Genomic DNA, 20187 nt, shown 5'->3' on the forward strand with positions numbered 1-20187 from the left:
CATGGTAAGGAGCGGAACGTTTCCGGATGAAACACAACGTACAGATTTGCTGGCCAATCTGGGACACAGAGCTTTTCAAATCTGTGTGTTCAGGAAGAAAGTGAAATATGGAGCTACAAAAATGTACGTTGGAAAAAATATGTTTTTAACCACCATGTGAACACATTGTATTAAACGAAATACAAAAAAGAATGTTTTTCAGCAATGAAATAGGTGCTCTTTAATAGATTTATAGTAAAATATATCATACAAAGATGAATAGATGGATCTATATTAAATCTTTCTGGCTTGAGTTTTCTACTGTGACTTGATTGGATATAGCTAATAGGCATTTCAATCAGAAATTGAACTCGCAGCAGACTGATCAGTTTGGGAGGGGTTAAGGGATGCTCCGCCCAGACCTCCAACTGATGTCATTAGAGAAGGATCGCCACAAAAAATTATAGTAATGATCCACATGGATAAATTGTTTATAATAAACATTCCAATATTCTATTAAAAAAATTATCAGTTTTGATTTCATGAGGACTTTAAATATAAATGGTTCTTTCCCAGGCTGTATGGTTCTATTAAGAAGACAAGCAAGATAAGCAATAAAAAGATAAGCAAGGAATGGTTATTTTATGAAGCTTTGACTGAAAGATTCTTTAGGTAACCAGACTGTAAAAAATACTTTGCTGCCTTAATTTTTTTTGTTGAATCAACTCGGATTTACAAGTCATTTCAACTTCCTATTATTTATCTTGAGTTGTTATAACTACAGGTGAGTTGTTATAACTTATACAATTTAGTTGTCTTTTCTCAACTATATTTTATAAGATGTGACAACTCATCTCTGTTGACATGACTTGTAAATCTGAGTTGTTTTAACAAAAAAAATTAAGTATTTTTACAGTGCAAAAATTGTTCTTCTATGGTATCACTGCAAAAGAAACCTTTTAGCACCTTTATTTTTGGAAGTGTATTTCAGTTCATGTATTCATCAATGCATTCTAAAAACTATTAGGCTTGTTTAACCTGTGATTGGGAAAATATTATACAAAACTAACTGTTGGGTTAAATTGTAAATAATATGCATTTGGGTTGAAACAACCCAACATAGGTTTTTTTACAACCCAAAGTTTGTTCTCTCTATTTACCCAACCATGAATTAAACAAGCCTAATAGTTTGTTAGACTGTATGAAAGCTTCAGTACTCATTGTAACTGACAATAACAAATTTTGAATACAATTCTTTGGTAAATTCAAAGTTTTTCCACTTCACTTCTGAAGCCTGTTTATTCAATGTATCTAGAATCATTGTGCTGACTTTAATAGAGGAAACATAGATGTTTATGTTCTCACAAACCCACCCACATCACTGTCTGTCTGTGTCTTTACTTTGACAGCTGAGGGTTGCAGACATACTGAAGTTCTCTTATCAGCTGACTCGGCTGACCGTGTCGCTCTGATTGCCATAACAATTACAAGTCTGGACTCAGATTCGCTAGCTGAAAAGAGAAGGCATAAAAACGATAGTTTACACATCAAATTACAAGGCAAAAGCCTAATATAACACCTTCGAATGCAAGTCTTGTATTTGAAAAAACTTCAACTTTTATGCATATTTAGATGGTACAAAAGAGCTCACTTGAGATAATGGCCTTTCTTGTTTTAGAAATACTGCACTTTTTCACCCTTATGATTTTAGATTGCGGGACATATTAAAGATCATTATTTATTAAACATGTAGTTAAATGGCCAAATAAAAAATAACTATTAGAATTAAAAGTCTTCAAGTGGAACTAAATTTGCATTTCTTGTTAAAAAAAAACATTGCTTTAATGTAGCAAAACGTTTTTTAGGTAAGTTTGGATGCTGCATAAGTTCCATGTTGCAGTTAATGCTACAAGTAATCGCTAAAATGCATAGAAACCCCAATTAAAATGACCAAACATATTTCACTATACAAATATTAATCTGCCTGTAATAATTAAACGCACTTATGTTTCATCTTAAGAAATCTTACGTTTACAAAAACCAAACACAAATAGCAACAGCTGACAATATTTATAAAACAAAGGGATGCCAGATTCAATAGTATTTCCAGATGAATTACTTGCAATTAATTAATAGAGATAAAAAATATTTTATGAACATCCCAAAATCTAAGCAGTATTAAAAGCGTCTGCAACAAAACTCTGGCGCCCGGATTAGGAGTCTAAATGTTTCTTCTTTAGTCAAACATAAACTCTCACAGACCTGTGTTCTGAAAAAAGAGCCACAGATCTGTCACAAAACAGGCCAGCAGAGACATTTCTCCGTTGTCATAGCAGTTCAAGAGTAACTCTGGGTTACAGTTGGCATTTTGGGTTGCCAGGTATGACAAGTGCCTTAGCAGGACACATTCACATTCACCTGAAGTCTGCCCGAGATGCTTTGTGACAGCTTTCCTTTCTTTTCCCCCGTTGATAGAACCCCAACCATCCGTTGAATCACAAATGCACAAACTTTGACTGCTAGTGTTTACAAAAGCGTCTATCAAAAATCTGCTTATTATAGAAACCTGTTATCGTGCGTTTACATGTAACTCAATAAACCGGCTTTGTAGACAACTGCATTTACACAGGATTTGAAAATTTGTTTCTCACAGGCAATGGCAAGACCGCCTATAGTCCCCCTTGTCATTCAAAAAGCTGGTGGGAAATATTTCAAAATCCACAACGTTGTGTATCTTCTTGTGTCTGCAGAACCTGTAAATGTTACATGGGTTTTTAATTTTGCAGTTTCTTTATCAACTCCATGTACACTGTAAAAACTATTTTTTTTTGTTGAATCAACTCGGATTTACAAGTCATTTCAACTTACTATTATTTATCTTGACTAGAGATGAGTTGTTATAAATACAGGTGAGTTGTTATAACTTATAAAATTAATACTTTTCTTATATTTTATAAGTTGTGACTCATCTCTGTTGACTTGTAAATCTGAGTTGATTTAACAAAAAAATTTAAGGCAGCAAAGTATTTTTTACAGTGTACTTTACGCTTCTGCTTCTGACATTTATCTTTTACATGCGGAAACATGCGCACATAAACAAAACCGAGAGAAAGCCAGTTAAGGCGTTTACATATAACGTGGAATCCGAATAATGGGCAGTGCCGATCATATTTTTCTTTAGCCGTTTATGCCCTTTCCCTGATAAAAGAAAGCAGTTTTACATGTTTGCATGACCTTACACGATATCAGTTCATTAAGGATAATTGAAGTAAGACTGTGCATGTAAACAAACTCACTGTCTCTCATAGCCTGTTTGTTGTCAGACTTCTCTTCACACCAGGGTGGCTTGCATGAAGAAATCTTCCTTATTACCCTGCATAGTGAATTGTTTTTGATCATCTTTATCTCAGAGTCATTCTCCCAGTGCTAAGTTTAATTTGTTTAAGTTTTAATTTTGACTTCTGACAAATTAAATTAGCAGCAATAATAAACACTGGCAATGACAGTTTAGCTGCAGCATATGGTTGCATCAGAGATTCTCAAGTAACACTAAGCAGTAAAGAATGTTCGGTTGGGGTTAATACAATTTAGGCTACACCTAGTTTCCAGTTAACAGATGAATTAAAAATATCACAAATGAAATATGTAACTGTGGTTTCCCTTTCAAGGTTGAATTTTACAGTAACCTGCTGGTTTCATAGAAATGCTGATGGCGTGATAGTGGAGCTACAGCTCACTCTAGTGGAATGTTAGTGGAAATATCTAAGATAAATATCCTTGTGATCAAATGCCTTTCTAAATTCTGATCCTGGTGTTAAGATAAAACTAAGTAAAAAGTACAAAAATTAGTCATTTTTATCCACAAAAGAAGTATAAGATAATCAGAAGTCTTTTTTGTGCTAAAGTCTTTATTGAGTCAAATATTGAAATCATTGAAAAAATTGAATTGAATTGAAATACTCTTCTAATACTCAAAAAAATAGATAATGACACTTCAGGATTTTACAAGCAGGTTCACGTATCCTATATTGTTAGCTTTTTTCCATTGTGTGATTACTTTCTTGACTGTTGTTTCATGATCATAGACATAGTAAAAAAGTCATGGCAAAACCTGCTCAGAATATAATCTAAAGAATGTAGGCTAACTTAAAATACAATGACTGCCTATGGCAGGGGTTTTCAAACATTTTGTAAACATTTCTGAAATATTGTAGTGTTGTGTAATTGTCACATGACATTCAGATTAAACAAATAAAATAATTTGCTAGTAACTGTTTTATTTAGATTTTTTATTTTAATATGATTTATTTACATTTTGGGGTGGTTTCCTGGACAGGGCCTATCATAGTTACAGACTAAAATGCATGTTTGAGCTGCTTTAATTTATTTTATATGTTAATTATTTTAACATATATCCGAACCATTGTCTCCAGATGCACACCAGTATAGCTTTATGTAAGATTTGTTTGTAAAAACTACTTGAATGTCCTAAAATAACCAAGGCTTAGTTTTAATCTAAACCATGTCCGGGAAACCGCCCCTTTATGATATAATTACAATTTATTATTTTTTCATCAATACAAATCCTCTGCAATTCCTTTGCGAACCCAAATTTGGGAAACCCTAGCTAATGAAGATCTGCCTTGTGTTATAAGAGTAGACTATTTAAAACAAGCTCATTTAAAAAATCCAAAGAGACCTGCAAGTGTGACAGTGCTTACAAATACATGTTCTGCATATGACATACCTGTATGTATGTATAGATAAACACAAAATTGCTTTATATCTGCATATAAAATTTCACAGAGGGATAAAAAGACAGTCTGACAGCTAGAGCTTGTTGTAAACAAACGCATTTTGACAGCACGGAGGTAAGAGTTGCATCCAATTACGTCCAGAGAGCTTCGCAGAAGCAACATGACAAATATTTGTGAATATTTAGTCACACATGCACTGTCTTTGTTTATGGCATATAAAGAAAAAAATAAAGCATATAGCCCACTGCACTATAAGAAACACTGTGATCATGTCTTTTGTAATTAGATTATTTTTATGGCATGTTCCTTTCACTTTATTGGCCCTTTTCTATCTGTTTCTTTTAGGTCCTTGATATTGAGTGTGCTCCTTGTCAAACACAATGACAATAGGGATCCACCTTTTGGTGGAATGTTGTTTTTGGTCATACTGCATCTGTCTGATTTCTAAATATAGGTCTACCAGGTGTCATATAGATACTTTCATTTTGACTCTTTTGATGTGTCATTTTGTGTTGAAGTAACGCAAAATATGTTGTTTCAATAATAAAGCAAAGATGTGTGGATTCTGGGACAACACATGTAGTGTGTTGTCCCAGAATCAACACTAATGTGTAAACTAAACAGTGTATAACAAAAATATCTCAATTTGCTTTTTAAACTAGATTGAGAAAACTTTATTTTGTTAAATAAACAATTTGTATTGCACATAATAAAAAAATGAAACCTGATGATTACAAACCAAATATGATTGAAATAGATCTGAACACGCTTTCATTTCTTTTGATCTAAAGGTTCTGTTTTTACGCCCCGTAGATCTGATAGGACACGGCCTTTCAACCAATCAAGTCAGTCTGGATTTTCAACCAAAACAAAAACAGCTTTTCTGTTTGATTAGTTACCACTGAAGTCTTCATACAGTAGCTTACAATTCAGGAAGCTGTAAGGTAAATGGACTTATTATTTTATTTGCTCTGACTAAGAGGCTGACTTGCAGATACTGTAATAAAAAGCTTTCCTTTCATCATGTAGTTTGTATAGGTAACATTTTTATTTTTGCCAGCAGGTAACGTTTTAATGCTTGTGTTGCCACGGCCGGGAACAACATACAGTCAGTGGGGCTATAACACTTTTAGTAAGTCAATCTATATTCTGCAATATATATTAAATGTAAATGTAATGTATATACTGTGCACACGGGACACTGTTTTACATCAACAAGCACTGTGTTAAGAGAAAATGAAACTTAAGTTTTTAATTTATGGCAACTGAGGGAGTCATTGTTTCCCGTAAGAAGGTTATGCGTCAAAACAGCAACATTAAATTGTAACTATGTAAACTATTTTAATGTCTAATTTCATGTCATTTAGTTTGTCTAGAGGGTTGAGGTCTTGAACATAACACTTTCAGGACACATTCAGTGGTAGATGCACTAGAAATGCTAAATGCAAAGCTATGGGAAAAATTTATAATAATAAAATAAAGCAAAAATAAAGGAATATGTTCATGCCTGCTTTTGGAAACTTTTACTTTGATTTTCTTAATCATTGGACGCCATTACAAAATTAGTGGTTTTTAATATAAAGAATGAAAAAGAGGCGTCTTTGAATAAACAGTATTTAAATTTTGTTATAAGATGATGACAAATGTAATCTTTAAAAAGCTAAACATCAGTTCCCATGCAGTCTAACTATAGAAGAAGCTTCTTAGTATGAGTAATGAAGAAACCAAAAGTATTTTGTGTGTGTTGTTGTGCATGGCATTCTGAAATTCTTTAGAAGCTATAGGTGCCATTCCTTTGTACTGTTGTGAAATGGCTTATCACAATTACTTAAATGCCCAAGACTATAAGAAATACACAGTTTTTACAATATTAATATTTAACCCTTTGATAAATATATCAGGGTCTTTATAGACCTCTTTTAGGCTGATATGTGTAATGATTGGTGAAGCATTTATGCATTTAAGGGTTAAAGAGAATGTTACATGTCACCCCCCCAAAAAAGAAAACTGGTTAAACAGATTCAATATTTACAGTCAATATTTCCGTGTGTACTTTTTTAGGACTGGAACTCTGGAACTCCCATATTACCCGTAGCAAAGATGAACTGGATGTACCTTCAGGCCCTGTTGGGTGGAGTTAGCAAATACTCCACCGTGTTTGGTCGTGTCTGGCTATCAGTGGTCTTCACATTCAGAGTCATGGTGTTTGTGGTGGCCGTTCAGTCAGCGTGGGGCGATGAAGTCAAAGACTTTGTCTGCAACACGGCCCAGCCGGGCTGTACCAACGTCTGTTTTGACCAATATTTCCCCATTTCCCATATCCGCCTATGGTCTCTTCAATTGATTTTCATCACGTGTCCATCTCTAATGGTCGTGGCTCATGTCAAGTATCGTGAAATGAAGGATCAGCAATATACTACACTCCACAAAGACGAACACCTGTACGTGAACCCAGGGAGGAAGCGTGGAGGACTGTGGTATACCTACATACTCAGTCTGGTGTTCAAAGCAGGCTTTGATTCAGGCTTCCTCTACATTTTGTACATAATTTATGGTTTCGATATGCCAAGGATGTTCAAATGCGGTCAGGAACCTTGTCCAAATATAGTCGATTGCTACATAAGCCGTCCTACAGAAAAGAAAATCTTCACCATTTTTATGGTGGTCTCCTCTTCTGTGTGCATCTTCATGTGTATTTGTGAGATGATCTACCTGATTGTCAAAAAAGTTCACAAGTTCTTGCTCAAACAGCATCAAATGAGCGAGGCCAAATATTCCAATACATCATATAGGAGGATAGACCCAACAGCCTCATCCACACAAAACCTCAGTAACACTGAAAAGGCAAAGGCTTCTGCACAGGAAAAGACATTAGAACAGGCCTGAATGTAATGATACCAAACATGAAAAACAGTCAAAAGACACTTAAGACCATCAGCAATAAAGTTTCCACCAGTGTTGGGGGTAACGCATTACAAGTAACGTGAATTACGTAATAATATTACTTTTCTGAAGTAATGAGTAAAGTAACGCATTACTTTATAAATGCACACATTAATATTTGAGTTTTTTTTTTAAAGTAGTGCAAGTTACTTTTCAGTTTAATTACTTAGATTTAAGAAAATATATAATGCACTGAATTAAACTGAACATAGTCACGTAGAATTACGCACAATATATGCGTGTGCGCCCAAGCGGAAATAGTTTGAGTCAGAAACAGAGATGGCAGGCCAGAGCTCGACATTTGTGCGATAGAAAATGCAACTTCTGAATGCAAAACTTCTCAGTCATAAAAAAACACCTGCAATGCCTGAAAGAAGAAAAAATGTAACTTAAAAGTAACGCAAGCATTACTTTCCATGAAAAGTAACCAAGTAACGCAATTAGTTACTTTTTTGGGGAGTAACTTATTGTAATGCATTACTTTTGAAAGTAACTTTCCCCAACACTGGTTTCCACACTGCACTATGCACACCAAGGAATGTTTTTGAGACTTATTTCTGTAAATAATAAAAATACTGAAACATTTTAAACAAATAATACAATTTTAAATATGTTTATGCCAGACACTCGGTGGGAAATGTACGTACAGGGAAGTCCTATAGTGTAGAGAAAATACAGCCCCTGGAAGAACAACGTGGTTGGAGCAGACATCAGTAAACATCCTGTCATGTCACACTCAGACTGTACAAGAACATACTATTCAAACATGGACAGAGCTACCATTGAAAAAGTGTTATATTATAGCTACTCTCTATAGTATCTGTTTGATGTATATGATTTGCACAACATATATATGTATTTATGTTTGCACTATATATAAATAAAGTTTACATTATGACAAATAAAAATGGTTTAATCTAAAAAAAATTATGTGTAGAGGTATGCATTGACGTCACTTTTCCACGTGACCACGCCGGAACTTGCCCTGTTGAGTGGCAAACGTTCAACAAAATTGCTGGTTTCATAGCGGGTGCTGTGAAAATGCCAGTAAAGCTGACTATTATCAGCTTAAATTGAATTTAGTTGGACTTCATAGCAAAGGTGGACAATACTTAGTTACATTAGTTACATTTTCCAAGCATTTGTGCTTTATTAGGGTGTTTGTCTTAAGAAAAAAATTACTTCACTACATTCTAAAGCATAGAATCATACTGTGTATTCTTTAATATTGCAAATTAAAATGTATTTAATACCTAATGACATTAAAATTTTGTATTTTTACTTGAGTAAAAGCACGTTAAGATACTTAAATATTGAATGTAAACAGAAAAGTATTTATGAAATGTAATAGAGAAAAATTAATCATAATATGCTTTGGAATGTATGTTTTTTCAAAGAAAAACACTGATAAAATACAAATACTTGAAAAAATACTTTTAAGTAGAAAGTAAAACGTATGCTTGATAGTGACCCTAGCAACTTGTCAACCGACCTGTGGTCTGGACGTTGGCATGAACTATCAATTTACTTCTCCTTTCTGTGTTTTTTTGGCAGTCTGTAAAACGATAGCTCTGAATTCTTGTTAAATCTGTTAGTACAGTCTATCTGTCTTTTGCCACTCAGTGGGCCTAACCGCAGTCACTTTCGCCTAACGTCACGTGCATACCCTCTATTAAAATGTATTTAAAAATAAATTACACATAATACAAAATAAAATCCCATCTCATAATATAGTGGTTTAAGTTAAATTAAATTAATTATTCATATGTTGTAACAGTCACGCTTTTATTGTGACAAGCACACACATTCTAAATAATAAAGTCATATAATATGTATTATATTTATATATTATATAAATAGTTTTATATAACATTACTGTACTACGGCAATACTACAAAATTATTTTTTACACAGTTTCTAATGTGACTCATAGTTTCTGAGGTACGCGATTTTCCATTACTTTAACCAATCCGATTATAAAGATAAGGGTGCGTCTGTGACAGACGTTAAAATAAACCAATCAGCTCTTAAAGGCGGGACTTATTAAATACAAGCAAATCGTTCCGTTTGCTCTCAGATTCTGTGCGGAATGAGTTATCAATACGGGCAGGTAAGTGACTCTTCCGGGTTTATTTACTTATTATTTATCTATATTTCTCTTTGTTTGACTGTTTCTGATTCTTGTGTATTTGGTATACGGCGTGATGTAAGTTACAAGGGTATGATGTGTACGTTCCGATCATTCCGATTTTGTGAACTTTTTAGAAACTGCTATGATTTAGGCTAGTCGGTTAGCCGCGTAGCTACATTAGTAAGATGTGAGTTATAACACACGTATGTTTGTTTATCATATACATTTAGGGCGTGAATGCTGCTTTATTGTGGTCATGATTAGTTTGTTATATTTTTATTATGAGTATTATAATATGGGATCACTTTCAAACAGTGCAATACGCCGTTTTCCCTAAAGCTAAATCTTGCGTAAGTTATTTGCTTATTCATTTATCGTTAGTGATAGTGATGTGTATTAAAGTGTTTCTGCATATCATTAAGTAAGTTACAGCATTGGGTTAGCAACGCCACGGTCATGCGTTAGAATTCCATCATTTTATGATTTAATGTATTTAAACTATAACGTAAATAATGTATGTATTTAACGTATAGATAATGTGTAGATTAAATGCCATGTTTGGATAAAAACATCTTCCAAATGTATAAATGTTAATATCATATTACCATAATTTAAATTTACAAGAACTGTAGTAACTTAACTTTTTGTTACAGGTTAGCCAAGGCTAAAATACTGAATGACTTTTTTGATGAAATGTAGTATTTTTCTTTCTTGTTATCCAAAAGGGATATCCAGGTGGAAACCCCCAGCACCACCCTCCTCCAGGTGCACCCTATGGAGGTGGTCCTGCTGGTGGACAGTACGGTGGTCAAGCTTATAGAGGTGCCCCTCAAGGATCACAGTATGGAGGTCAATACGGCTCTTATGGAGGTGCCCCCGGAGCACCATACGGTGGGCAGGCTCCAGGTGGTCCTTACGGAGGTTATGGGCAGCCTCAAGGAGGACATTATGGTCAACAGCCTCCCGCAGGTTTGAAACTTGTTTTGAAACTTGAAACTATTGTTTGTCTGTTCAGTTGGGCTAAGTATAATGTTGGTAGCACATATAAGTATATTGATAAAGTATTTATATGCAAATAAGTGCATATTTTGCCCCCAAAATGAATGTTTACACTATAAATACTATTGCAATACATGGAAAATATCATACCAAATGACTGAAACCAACTTTGGTGGAGCAGTCCATAGGTAATATGATGAACTGCGCCTGGGGTTACTTTAAGAAATTGACTTCTTATGATCTACTGTTATGATCAACTAAAACATGTTGGTTAAAAGTAATGAAAAGTTTTGTGAGAAAACTATCATCATTTGTTATTATATGCAAGTAAATTTGTGTGGCTAAAGTTGGTATTACCATATATAGAATTTATAAATTTTTCCCCCTTTCCCGTTTTAAAAGAAAACAGGCTACATACTTCAATGATTGTCGATGATGACTTGATCTTGATTAATAATTTAAGCATCGTGACACTAAAATCAATCCATCCGACCTAAGATTAATGTTCTGCCGAAGGCCAGTGGTTTGGCATATGTATCATTTTATATCAGATTTTTTCACAGCTTCATACATCCGATCTGCTTCTGCAAACTCCCCATGGGAGATATTGGTCCGGCAGGTGAATTTTTTCCTCATGGTCTCAAAAGTGTAGACAGCCGCCCCAGGCCGGTCTGACAGATGATGTTTGAGCATCAGGGTTGGCAGCCGAGACAGCGAGAGCTGCTGCCGTTCCATCAGGCGTGAGGTGGCTACGGGCGTTGCATAAAATACGAAAGATAGGAATTTATGACTGTGCTGCACTCAAGGTCCTTGATCCTTATGTGCTGCAGCCGTGTCGTGTCCCTCACTGAGTGACTGATGCCGATACACTGCAGGATGGCAGTAGCAGCTTGTACTGATCTGGTATGGGATGTGCCCACGGGAGAATTAGAGTGATGAGTGTGATAATCCTGAGCGAAGGGGTACGAGTGTATGTGTCCGGCTGCATTTATGTTGGGGAGTGTGCAGTAATGTCCTGTGGGTAAGACTGTCAAATTTGCAAACAGAATAGTGCTTATCACTTCCTGGGGATGGATCCATCTGGGTTTTACTGAATAGCACAGTGTATTCTTGTTCCTAATGGGACAGAGGTGATGCATCGCTGATGACTTAAGCTTTGTCGCACTGCACCCAGTTTGGATTTCAAATCTGATCTTTCGGACTGACTTGTCCATGATGTCATTTTGTAAGCGATGAAATTAGTTCTGTTTGTTCAGCCAGCCATATTTACTATATATACAATAGTTGTCACAGTATTGACTCCAATGTCAAGGACATTGATGTATTTACACATTCATGCATGTGCATTGAAGCCTTGTTTTGTAATATCATTGAAGTGTGTAGTGTGGGTTTTATGGATTTATGTGCTAATTCGACCTGATTACAGTTAAGTGATTTGCTTTAAACTGATTGTATTATTTCAGTTCAGCCTTTCAGATGAATGTATCTACATTTTTTAATATAGTCTGTTTTTACATTGCAGGTAACATTCCTCCCGGTGTGAACCCTGAGGCTTACCAGTGGTTCTCCACTGTGGACACGGATCGTAGCGGCTACATTAACCTAAAAGAGCTGAAAGTAGCCCTCATTAATTCAAACAACACCTCTTTCAATGACGAAACGTGCATTATGATGCTCAATAAGTGTTAGCGTTCAAAATGCTGTAATTTTTGTAACTAGTATAAAAATAAAGCTTTATTCTGTTCTGTAATCAGTGCTTAATCCTCATTTCCAGATATGTTTGACAAGACCAGAACCGGACGTGTGGACATAATGGGCTTTTCAGCAATGTGGACATTTCTGCAGCAGTGGAGGGCAATGTTCCAACAGTTCGACCGGGACCGATCCGGTTCAATTAGCAGCAATGAGATGCATCAGGGTGAGTGAGTTAGGGATCAGAAAATGGACCCAAGAGTACGCATTTGCAGTTAGTTAAATTAAATCTGCATGTTAATGCTGTAATGATAACAGTCACAGACACTAAGCTTTAAACTAGGATAGTCCAGCATTCTATCACTATCCTGAAGTATATCAAGGTTTGACCAATGTGTATATCTACTGTAAACCAGAAGTGTCAAGGAATTTGTCAACTGAATATGGTCCAGAAATAAAAAAATAAATGCTATTAATAGTCCATTTTCTTAAAAAAAAAAATCCAGATAATTTACTCACCACCATGCCATCCAAAATGTTGATGTCTTCCTTTGTTCAGTCGAGAAGAAATTTTATTGAGAAACATTCCAGGATTTTTCTCATTTTAATGGATTTGAACTCTTTCGCCTCCAGCATATTTTAAAAAAGTTGCCAGCCAGCGCCAGCGTTTTTCATGATTTTCACAAAAGTTTAATGCCTTCCAGAAAATGTTCTTCTATAAATATATAAACATACAATATACCAAATGAAAGAACAGTCCCTCTGCTTTCATCCTACCTTCAGTAGTTCTTTTGTAATCAGCTTTTGAATATGGGTAGGTTTCTGCAAAAACACCACATTTTGAGCAAAAAGCAGCGATAATTCCATTTTTGTGACGGACTTTTCATAAAGATCCCATTCAGAGCGATCTTTAAAACAGACACGGACATGCAGCCGCTTGTCATAGGGCAATACTTCCGGGTTTAAAAAGTTGCCACCTGTTGGATAATAACGATATTGCGGAAAGACAGAAATACTCTTCATTGGCAGCGAAGCATTTTCTCTTGATTGACGAGATATTTCGTCAATGGCGGCGAAAGCGTTAATATACCCCAATACATAACAGTTTAGGTGCAGTTTGGAATTGCTTTTTCAAAGGACTCTATCTTAAAAAACACGAGGCTTAAGCGAAGCGATTGTAATTTTTGGCAAGACAAATAAAAAATATGCACTTTTAAGCCACAACTTATCGTCTTCCTCCGGTTCTGTGACGCGCCAGCGCAACCTCACGCAATACGTCATCACGTCAAGAGGTCACAGATGACGTATGCAAAACTACGCCCCAGTGTTTACAAGTGTGTTGAAAGAGGACCGTTCTGACGTTGTTGTATGTCGAATGATACTAATTAATGTCTTTGTGTCAGTTTATTGTTTAAAATGGTCCGCAAATGTGCGGTCGCGCTGGCTAATCACACAGCTGGAGGAAGAGGAGAAGTTGTGGTTTAGAAGTGCATATTTTTTTATTTTTCTTGCCAAAAATGACAATCATCTAGCTAGATAAGACCTTTATGGGTCGCTTGGAATCGTTTAGAGTCCTTTGAAGCTGCAATTTTGAACTGCATTGGGGCTTTTAAGTGTTGGGGTCCATTAAAATCCATTAAAATGAGAAAAGACCTGGAATGTTTTCCTTAAAAAACATAATTTCTTCTCGACTAAACAAAGAAAGACATCAACATTTTGGAGGACATGGTGGTGAGTAAATTATCTGGATTTTTTTAAATGGACTAATCCTTTAAAATTGGCATTTGCGAAGAGATTACTTTACCCACTGGGCAAAATCATACCCATAAGAAGTAGCAGTAGGAAATTTTTAAGGAAGAGACACTTACTGGCCCTTTGTTCTCTGCTGTAAACCCCTCATCTAATCCTATTCAACTGAAAGTGCGTTATTCGTAAGGGGCATTTCATTGTTGAGTCGCCACAAAAATTGCCTTTTGAAATAACCTCAACAATCGCAGCTGTTCTCTTGCAGTCACTTTTTTGAAATGTATTGATTTTGTATGAGAAGGCTATTCATGACTGCTAGAGCAATGTTTCATCTGCTGTGATAGTTGTAGCCATTAAGTGTGAATAGGCCTGAAAGTGCATGGATGATTATAGGTGTGGGACAGGGTGGAGAAAACATGGTGAATACGTAGATACTAATATAAACAGAGAAATTGAGAGAAAATTGGGACTTTAAGGAACCATGGCACATTAACATTAATTAAATACCCAAATCTCTCTTCTTTGTATTTGACTTAAAGCATAGCAAAACCTCAGGAATTATTTCCTTTTATTTTCCCCACACAAATGTTGCATATTAATAAAAAATAATTTGATATATTTGTGATATTTCCAGTATAAACCTTTGATTAGAGTTTTTTTTTCTGTTTTATGTAAAATGTAATCTCACAATTTCTATTCTTGTTTTTCTCATTTTTTAGCATTATCTCAGATGGGCTACAATTTGAGTCCTCAGTTCATTCAGGGACTGGTGAATCGTTTTAGTGTACGTAGTGTGAATGGAATCCAGCTTGACCGCTTCATTCAGGTGTGCACCCAGCTTCAAACCATTACACAAGTTTTCCGTGAAAAAGACACCGGTATGACTGGCAACGTGCGGATGAATTACGAAGATTTCCTGTCTGGTGCCATTACTAGACTGATGTAATATATACTGCATAATAGTTTCAGACCTGTTTTGGCTAATGATTTTAGACCACTTTGGTTTGTTGATGAAAACACGTTGCACAATACTTTCGCCTCTTGACACCCTTAACAGTGCCTTTCACTGCAGGTTACCTTGATTTTACCTTATTGTGCTACACAGCCACTTTGTTTCAAGTATTGTCGACAAGCCAAATATAGCACTCCTGTGACATGCTACCTGTAATATGCTTTGCCTATCTGCTTATATATATATAGTTTTTAAAGACTACATTAGTGCCAAACATGCCCGTTGTACATGTGAATGAGTTGCCATTAACTATACAAGGAGCGCTGTTTACAAGTTCATGAGATTATGTAATGGAAATTTGGGTATTCATTATTTCAAATCTTAATACAACTATTTCAGATGGTTTAATCGGGAATGTTGAAGTTGAACTTTCTAAATATTTGCATATAAATAGTCTTTTATCCACAATGCCGTGGCTATATGCTCAAGTTTATTTAAGCTCACTTTAACACCCCAATGCACCATCACCAGAAATTGAGTAAATGTAACTTTTGATTTTTATGTATTTATCTATTTTGTATGTTTTCATTTAAACTTTTTTTTCTATTTTAAAATAAAAAAAATTATGGTAAAATTCTGTCTTTAGTGACTGGGTGAATGTCAATGAGCAATATCTGGGTAATAGTTTGCAGAGAGAAAACAATATTTGTGTTTTTTTTATTAAATAAAGCACCATGTTTATTTAAATAATAATTTTATTACTCTTTTATAACAGTAAAGACAAATCATCCTGTCTGGACGCATAGTTTATAAATGCAGAAATTACTTTATATGTATGGTCCCTAAATTAATTATATGATTAATAAAAAATAACTTCCACAGAGTTCCTGTAGCTCAGCTGGTTATGCATAATGTTGAAAACATTGTTATTGGGCGACATTGTTGTTTTATGGGAGAAACACTTCTGTCAAAATCTTTACCTAAATGGATTGCATATCATTAACATTACATGTATGGCAGACACTTGTATCCAAAGCAATTATAATGCAATACAGACGTTATTTTTATCATAATGTATGTTTGAACCCATAACCTTTTTTTGTTGCTAACACAATGCTTTCCCTACTGAAAAGTCCAGCTAAGATCAGCATAAGCTGGTGAGTTGGTTTTGCTGGTGTAGCAAGCTGGTCTATCTTTGTTTTGGTCACTTTTAAGCTGGTCTAGCTGTGTTTTGGTCACTTTTTAAGCTGGTCTAGCTGGACTTAGCTGGTCAGGCCAGGAGGACCATCTTAAACTAGCTTCCTGCTTATGCTTGTCTTAACTGGATTTTTCAGTAGGGTTACCATTGAACTGTACTAGAGCTTTCAAAACAAGCTTTCTTTTTTATGAACATTTCAGATTTGGACAGTTTAAATGTATTGTCCTGAGATTTTTCTAATGTTTTAACAAAATATTAAAGTTTAGTACAGAAGTACCAGTAGCAAATGTTCCTGAAGACTTTGAGGTTGTACGTCTTCGTGCGACGCTGCGCAGATTGGTCGGTTCATGACATCAAGTACCGCGAGAGCTATTTAAAAGCAATGTTCTTGAGTCGCTCTCGCGGTACTTTGATGTAATACCTCAATCGTAAACACTTCTTTCAGTCGGTTTGTAATGGTATGTTTCGGCATTGGACGCTGGGTGTCAGCGTTGCTCTGACTATACAGCTTCCGTTAAGAACGCTATTTTAGACAACGTGTTAACGTCATACTGACGTTAAGACATAACCAATCAGATTGCTGATGAGGTAGAGTGACGCAATGAGGTAGGAAGTGGAGTCGCCTGGAGGTACGTCACAAGTTTTTATAAACAGATTCAAAGATATATACGGTAAATGATTTAATATGCCTTGTATCGTCAGCATGTTGTTAAGTGTGGAAATTTCGGATAATTTTGGATTCACAATTATTATGTACGAATGCGCTTTTATTATGCTAGTTCACCCCTCGTGCTTTGACTCCGGTACCCTTGTAACAGTTAACTTAACTCGTTAAGTTTCATAAGCACGTGTGGTTAGACATGTTAAAACGATGTTATGTTTACTTTCTTGAAAAAAGCGCTTTATACATTATCAAAATATTTATTTAACAATAAATGGTCATTACATTTGATTGCTTGAAAATACATATCCACTAATGTTTTCAAGCCTTTGATTTTGACCTGCGTAACGGTGATGATAAAACATGTACACATTCAGTTTGTTTAATTACCATATGGTAAACGTTTCGTCTCTACAGGTGTATTTCTGAGTTTGTAATCATGTGGCCAGTAATCTGGACTGCCATGCGCTCATATGCGCCATATGTGACCTTCCCAGTGGCCTTGGTGGTGGGAGCTGTTGGGTACCACCTTGAGTGGTTTATCAGAGGTACTCCTAATGCTCCAAGAGAAGAAAGAGGTATCGCAGAGCAACGAGAGGACAGAAAATTAGAAGAATTGACGGGTCGGGACAGCACACAGGTCATCAGCCTAAAGGACAAACTGGAATTCACCCCAAGAGCGGTACTGGAAAGAAATCGACCGGAGAAGAGTTAGTGTCAAGTCCTGCAAGATTACCACACGATGAACTACAGCTTAATCTAATTGAATCAACGTTGGACTCATCATCTTGTTTCACTGCATGGTACCAGACACGGATGTTTTGGGAATCATATAAACAAACTGAATTTGTAGGATTTGATGTCCAAGCTTATATCACATCGTTTAGCTGCCACTTATGTGGAGTCTTTCCAATATACACAATGTGAGCTGGTAAATCTTGACTGCTGTGAGACGCTTTGTAACATTGATTCATTAAGACGACTTGATATGCATTTTGTGCTTCAGGCATACAGACACATGACTATATGCTTAAGTTCTAAGTTTTTCATTTGTGGTCCCTGTCAGATGCTCATGAGACTCTTGCTGAAAGAAAGACCACTGTTGTTAAGATTTTGTATAGATAATAAAAGTGCATGCATGACGGTGTTTGAGTGGCACAAAAACTTATGATGTTTGATTTTGGGTTGATTCGGGTTTTTGAATATTCAGAAAATGTCTTCATTGCCGTTTTATGCTAATTAGTAATAACAAACCCAGTAAATGGTGCATAATGTTACCTCATGTGTTTATGCCATTTGATGCATTAGTATTTATTTGTCAGGTATGTGGGCCATCAATGCATTCTTAAGAATAAAGGTTTTTGGGGAGGTTGTACAATAAAATGAAGAATCTGTAGTATCTGTTGAACCTCCCCACTACACAAAAGGTTCATTGTGGTAGAAAAATGGCATCACTGGAAAACCTTTATTTTTGACAGTGTATCAAACTAATGAAAAACAACAGTAGTTTATTGTTGCCTTGTTTTACTGGGGGCATTGTAAATGTAGTGCTTTGGTAAGCAATACTGAATGCATTGGAATTATATGAAAACACATTTAATTAAATAAATAGTTTGCTCTTACTTTGTTTAGCACACAATTCTTTCTAACTAGAATTTTGTTGCATTGCCTTAACTGTGCCATTAATCATTAACTTACAGTATACATTATTATACATATTTACAGCAATTATTCATTTTAAAGGTGAATCGTATAATTGCAGCCATAATACTAATTGGTAAAAATATATTGTCAAATATTACATATTTGATATTAATTTTGATCCACATCTATTCTGCCCTACAAAACAAAAAGGCAGTAACTGCATTTTTGGTTAAAAAAAAGGAGTTATTATCATTTTCATGAAATTCAAGACATCCTTTGTTAATGTGACAAAACATTTTATCTCAAATGTGTGTCGTTTTGGAGAAAAATGGTAGTCGTTTGCACAGGCTGGATGAAAGGATAACTTTAAAGTCATTTTTCTCATTTCTGCACTCTGCTTAGCTACTGCCTTTTTACTTTATTTTTGTGAAATGTTTTAATGCACATGTTTTATTTTCAACATTAATCCCACTGCACAAAATTATATTTAATTGCTTTTATCAAGTGTGGCTTAAATGTCCATTGTTTGAGGTCATTGCACATTGACTATAACTTTTCAGAGCAGATGCATCTCTTTTTGGTGTGTGTGTGTGTGTGCAGCATATTATTTTTCTTGCAGTACACAGCTTGAAAGAAACCATAAAGGAGACTTCACCATTCCTCAAAGCGTTTTTAATAGAGGTAACCTTTACATTTTTTTTCAACGTACGTTTTGCTTCACTGCTGCCAACAAGCTAGGGAAATTTTTGAGTGCTGATTTAGATTTACATCAGCAAAGTGTATAAATGCTGATACCAATCACCATCGGCATGACTACACAAACAGTTTTCTTTTAAATGTTATATTTGAAGCAATATTTAAGTCGTGAAACTGAAATAATGGCTTCAAGTTGGCCCCTAAACAATGTACATTTGTTAAAAAAGTGCTATATAAATAGAATTGAACTGAAAACATTTTAACCACTTCGCATTCACAACTAAGTTGACAATACTAGTAAGCCCAACTTCTAGTCCTGGGTTTGGAAAGAACATCTGTGAAATTAAAATGTGTTAAAGGGATAGTTCACCCAAAAATGAAAATTCTGTCATCATTTACTTACCCTCATGTTGTTACAAACCTTTATACTGTTGTTTTGATGATCACAAGAAATTTTGAAAAAAGTTTGAAACCAAACTGTTTGGGGACCCTATTTACTACCATAGTATTATTTTTCCTATTATGGAAGTAAATGGGTCCACGAATGGTTTGGTTACAAACATTTCTCAAAATATCTTCCTTTGTGATCATCAGAACAAAGAAATGTATACAGGTTGGTAACAACATGAGAGTGAAAAAATGATGACAGAATTTTCATTTATGGGTGAACAATCCCTTTAAACAATATTAAAGTTTTATCATTTACTTTCCTTTATGCTGTATTTTTACCTGTAAGATATTATTTTGTTAGATGTTACAGACTGACAGCTTCAGTCACCTTTTAATTAC

General features: G+C 35.2%; 3 protein-coding genes across 6 annotated transcripts; all 3 read left to right on the plus strand.

Annotated features, from left to right (window-relative positions):
* The first annotated feature begins 5529 nt into the window (after positions 1-5529).
* On the plus strand, positions 5530-8540 carry gjb9b (gap junction protein beta 9b). 2 transcript variants are annotated; one of them, XM_055220076.2, is made up of 3 exons: positions 5530-5680; positions 5797-5868; positions 6798-8540. In XM_055220076.2, exon 3 carries the CDS (start codon positions 6837-6839, stop codon positions 7620-7622), a length of 786 nt encoding a protein of 261 aa, XP_055076051.2. In that variant the 5' UTR covers positions 5530-5680; positions 5797-5868; positions 6798-6836; the 3' UTR covers positions 7623-8540. The 2 variants fall into 2 exon arrangements, with proteins under 2 accessions (XP_055076051.2, XP_055076052.2); XM_055220077.2 differs by having other exon boundaries at positions 5541-5680; positions 5800-5868.
* A 1111-nt stretch (positions 8541-9651) lies between these two features.
* On the plus strand, positions 9652-15831 carry pef1 (penta-EF-hand domain containing 1). Its single transcript, XM_073858245.1, has 5 exons — positions 9652-9789; positions 10536-10779; positions 12332-12487; positions 12584-12727; positions 14967-15831. Exons 1-5 carry the CDS (start codon positions 9769-9771, stop codon positions 15191-15193), a joined length of 792 nt encoding a protein of 263 aa, XP_073714346.1. The 5' UTR covers positions 9652-9768; the 3' UTR covers positions 15194-15831.
* A 1043-nt stretch (positions 15832-16874) lies between these two features.
* Positions 16875-18680, plus strand: smim12 (small integral membrane protein 12). Of its 3 annotated transcripts, none has more exons than XM_073858248.1 (2): positions 16875-17026; positions 17476-18680. In XM_073858248.1, the coding sequence occupies exon 2, from the start codon at positions 17498-17500 to the stop codon at positions 17771-17773; it is 276 nt and encodes a 91-aa protein (XP_073714349.1). In that variant the 5' UTR covers positions 16875-17026; positions 17476-17497; the 3' UTR covers positions 17774-18680. The 3 variants fall into 3 exon arrangements, with proteins under 3 accessions (XP_073714349.1, XP_073714350.1, XP_073714348.1); XM_073858249.1 differs by having other exon boundaries at positions 16965-17068; XM_073858247.1 differs by lacking the exon at positions 16875-17026 and adding an exon at positions 17079-17150.
* Positions 18681-20187: the final 1507 nt, after the last annotated feature.

Source organism: Misgurnus anguillicaudatus, chromosome 20 (genome assembly GCF_027580225.2).
Source record: "Misgurnus anguillicaudatus chromosome 20, ASM2758022v2, whole genome shotgun sequence".
Taxonomy (NCBI): Eukaryota; Metazoa; Chordata; class Actinopteri; order Cypriniformes; family Cobitidae; genus Misgurnus; species Misgurnus anguillicaudatus.

Coding starts and splice junctions, on each gene's coding strand:
- gjb9b (XM_055220076.2), top strand. CDS start 6,837: ATGAACTGGATGTACCTTCAGGCCCTGTTGGGTGGAGTTAGCAAATAC.
- smim12 (XM_073858247.1), top strand. CDS start 17,083: ATGCCTTGTATCGTCAGCATGTTGTTAAGTGTGGAAATTTCGGATAAT. Junction 17,151..17,475: donor TTTGGATTCACAATTATTAT/GTACGAATGCGC, acceptor TCGTCTCTACAG/GTGTATTTCTGAGTTTGTAA.
- pef1 (XM_073858245.1), top strand. CDS start 9,769: ATGAGTTATCAATACGGGCAG. Junction 10,780..12,331: donor TGGTCAACAGCCTCCCGCAG/GTTTGAAACTTG, acceptor TTTACATTGCAG/GTAACATTCCTCCCGGTGTG. Junction 12,728..14,966: donor CAGCAATGAGATGCATCAGG/GTGAGTGAGTTA, acceptor CTCATTTTTTAG/CATTATCTCAGATGGGCTAC.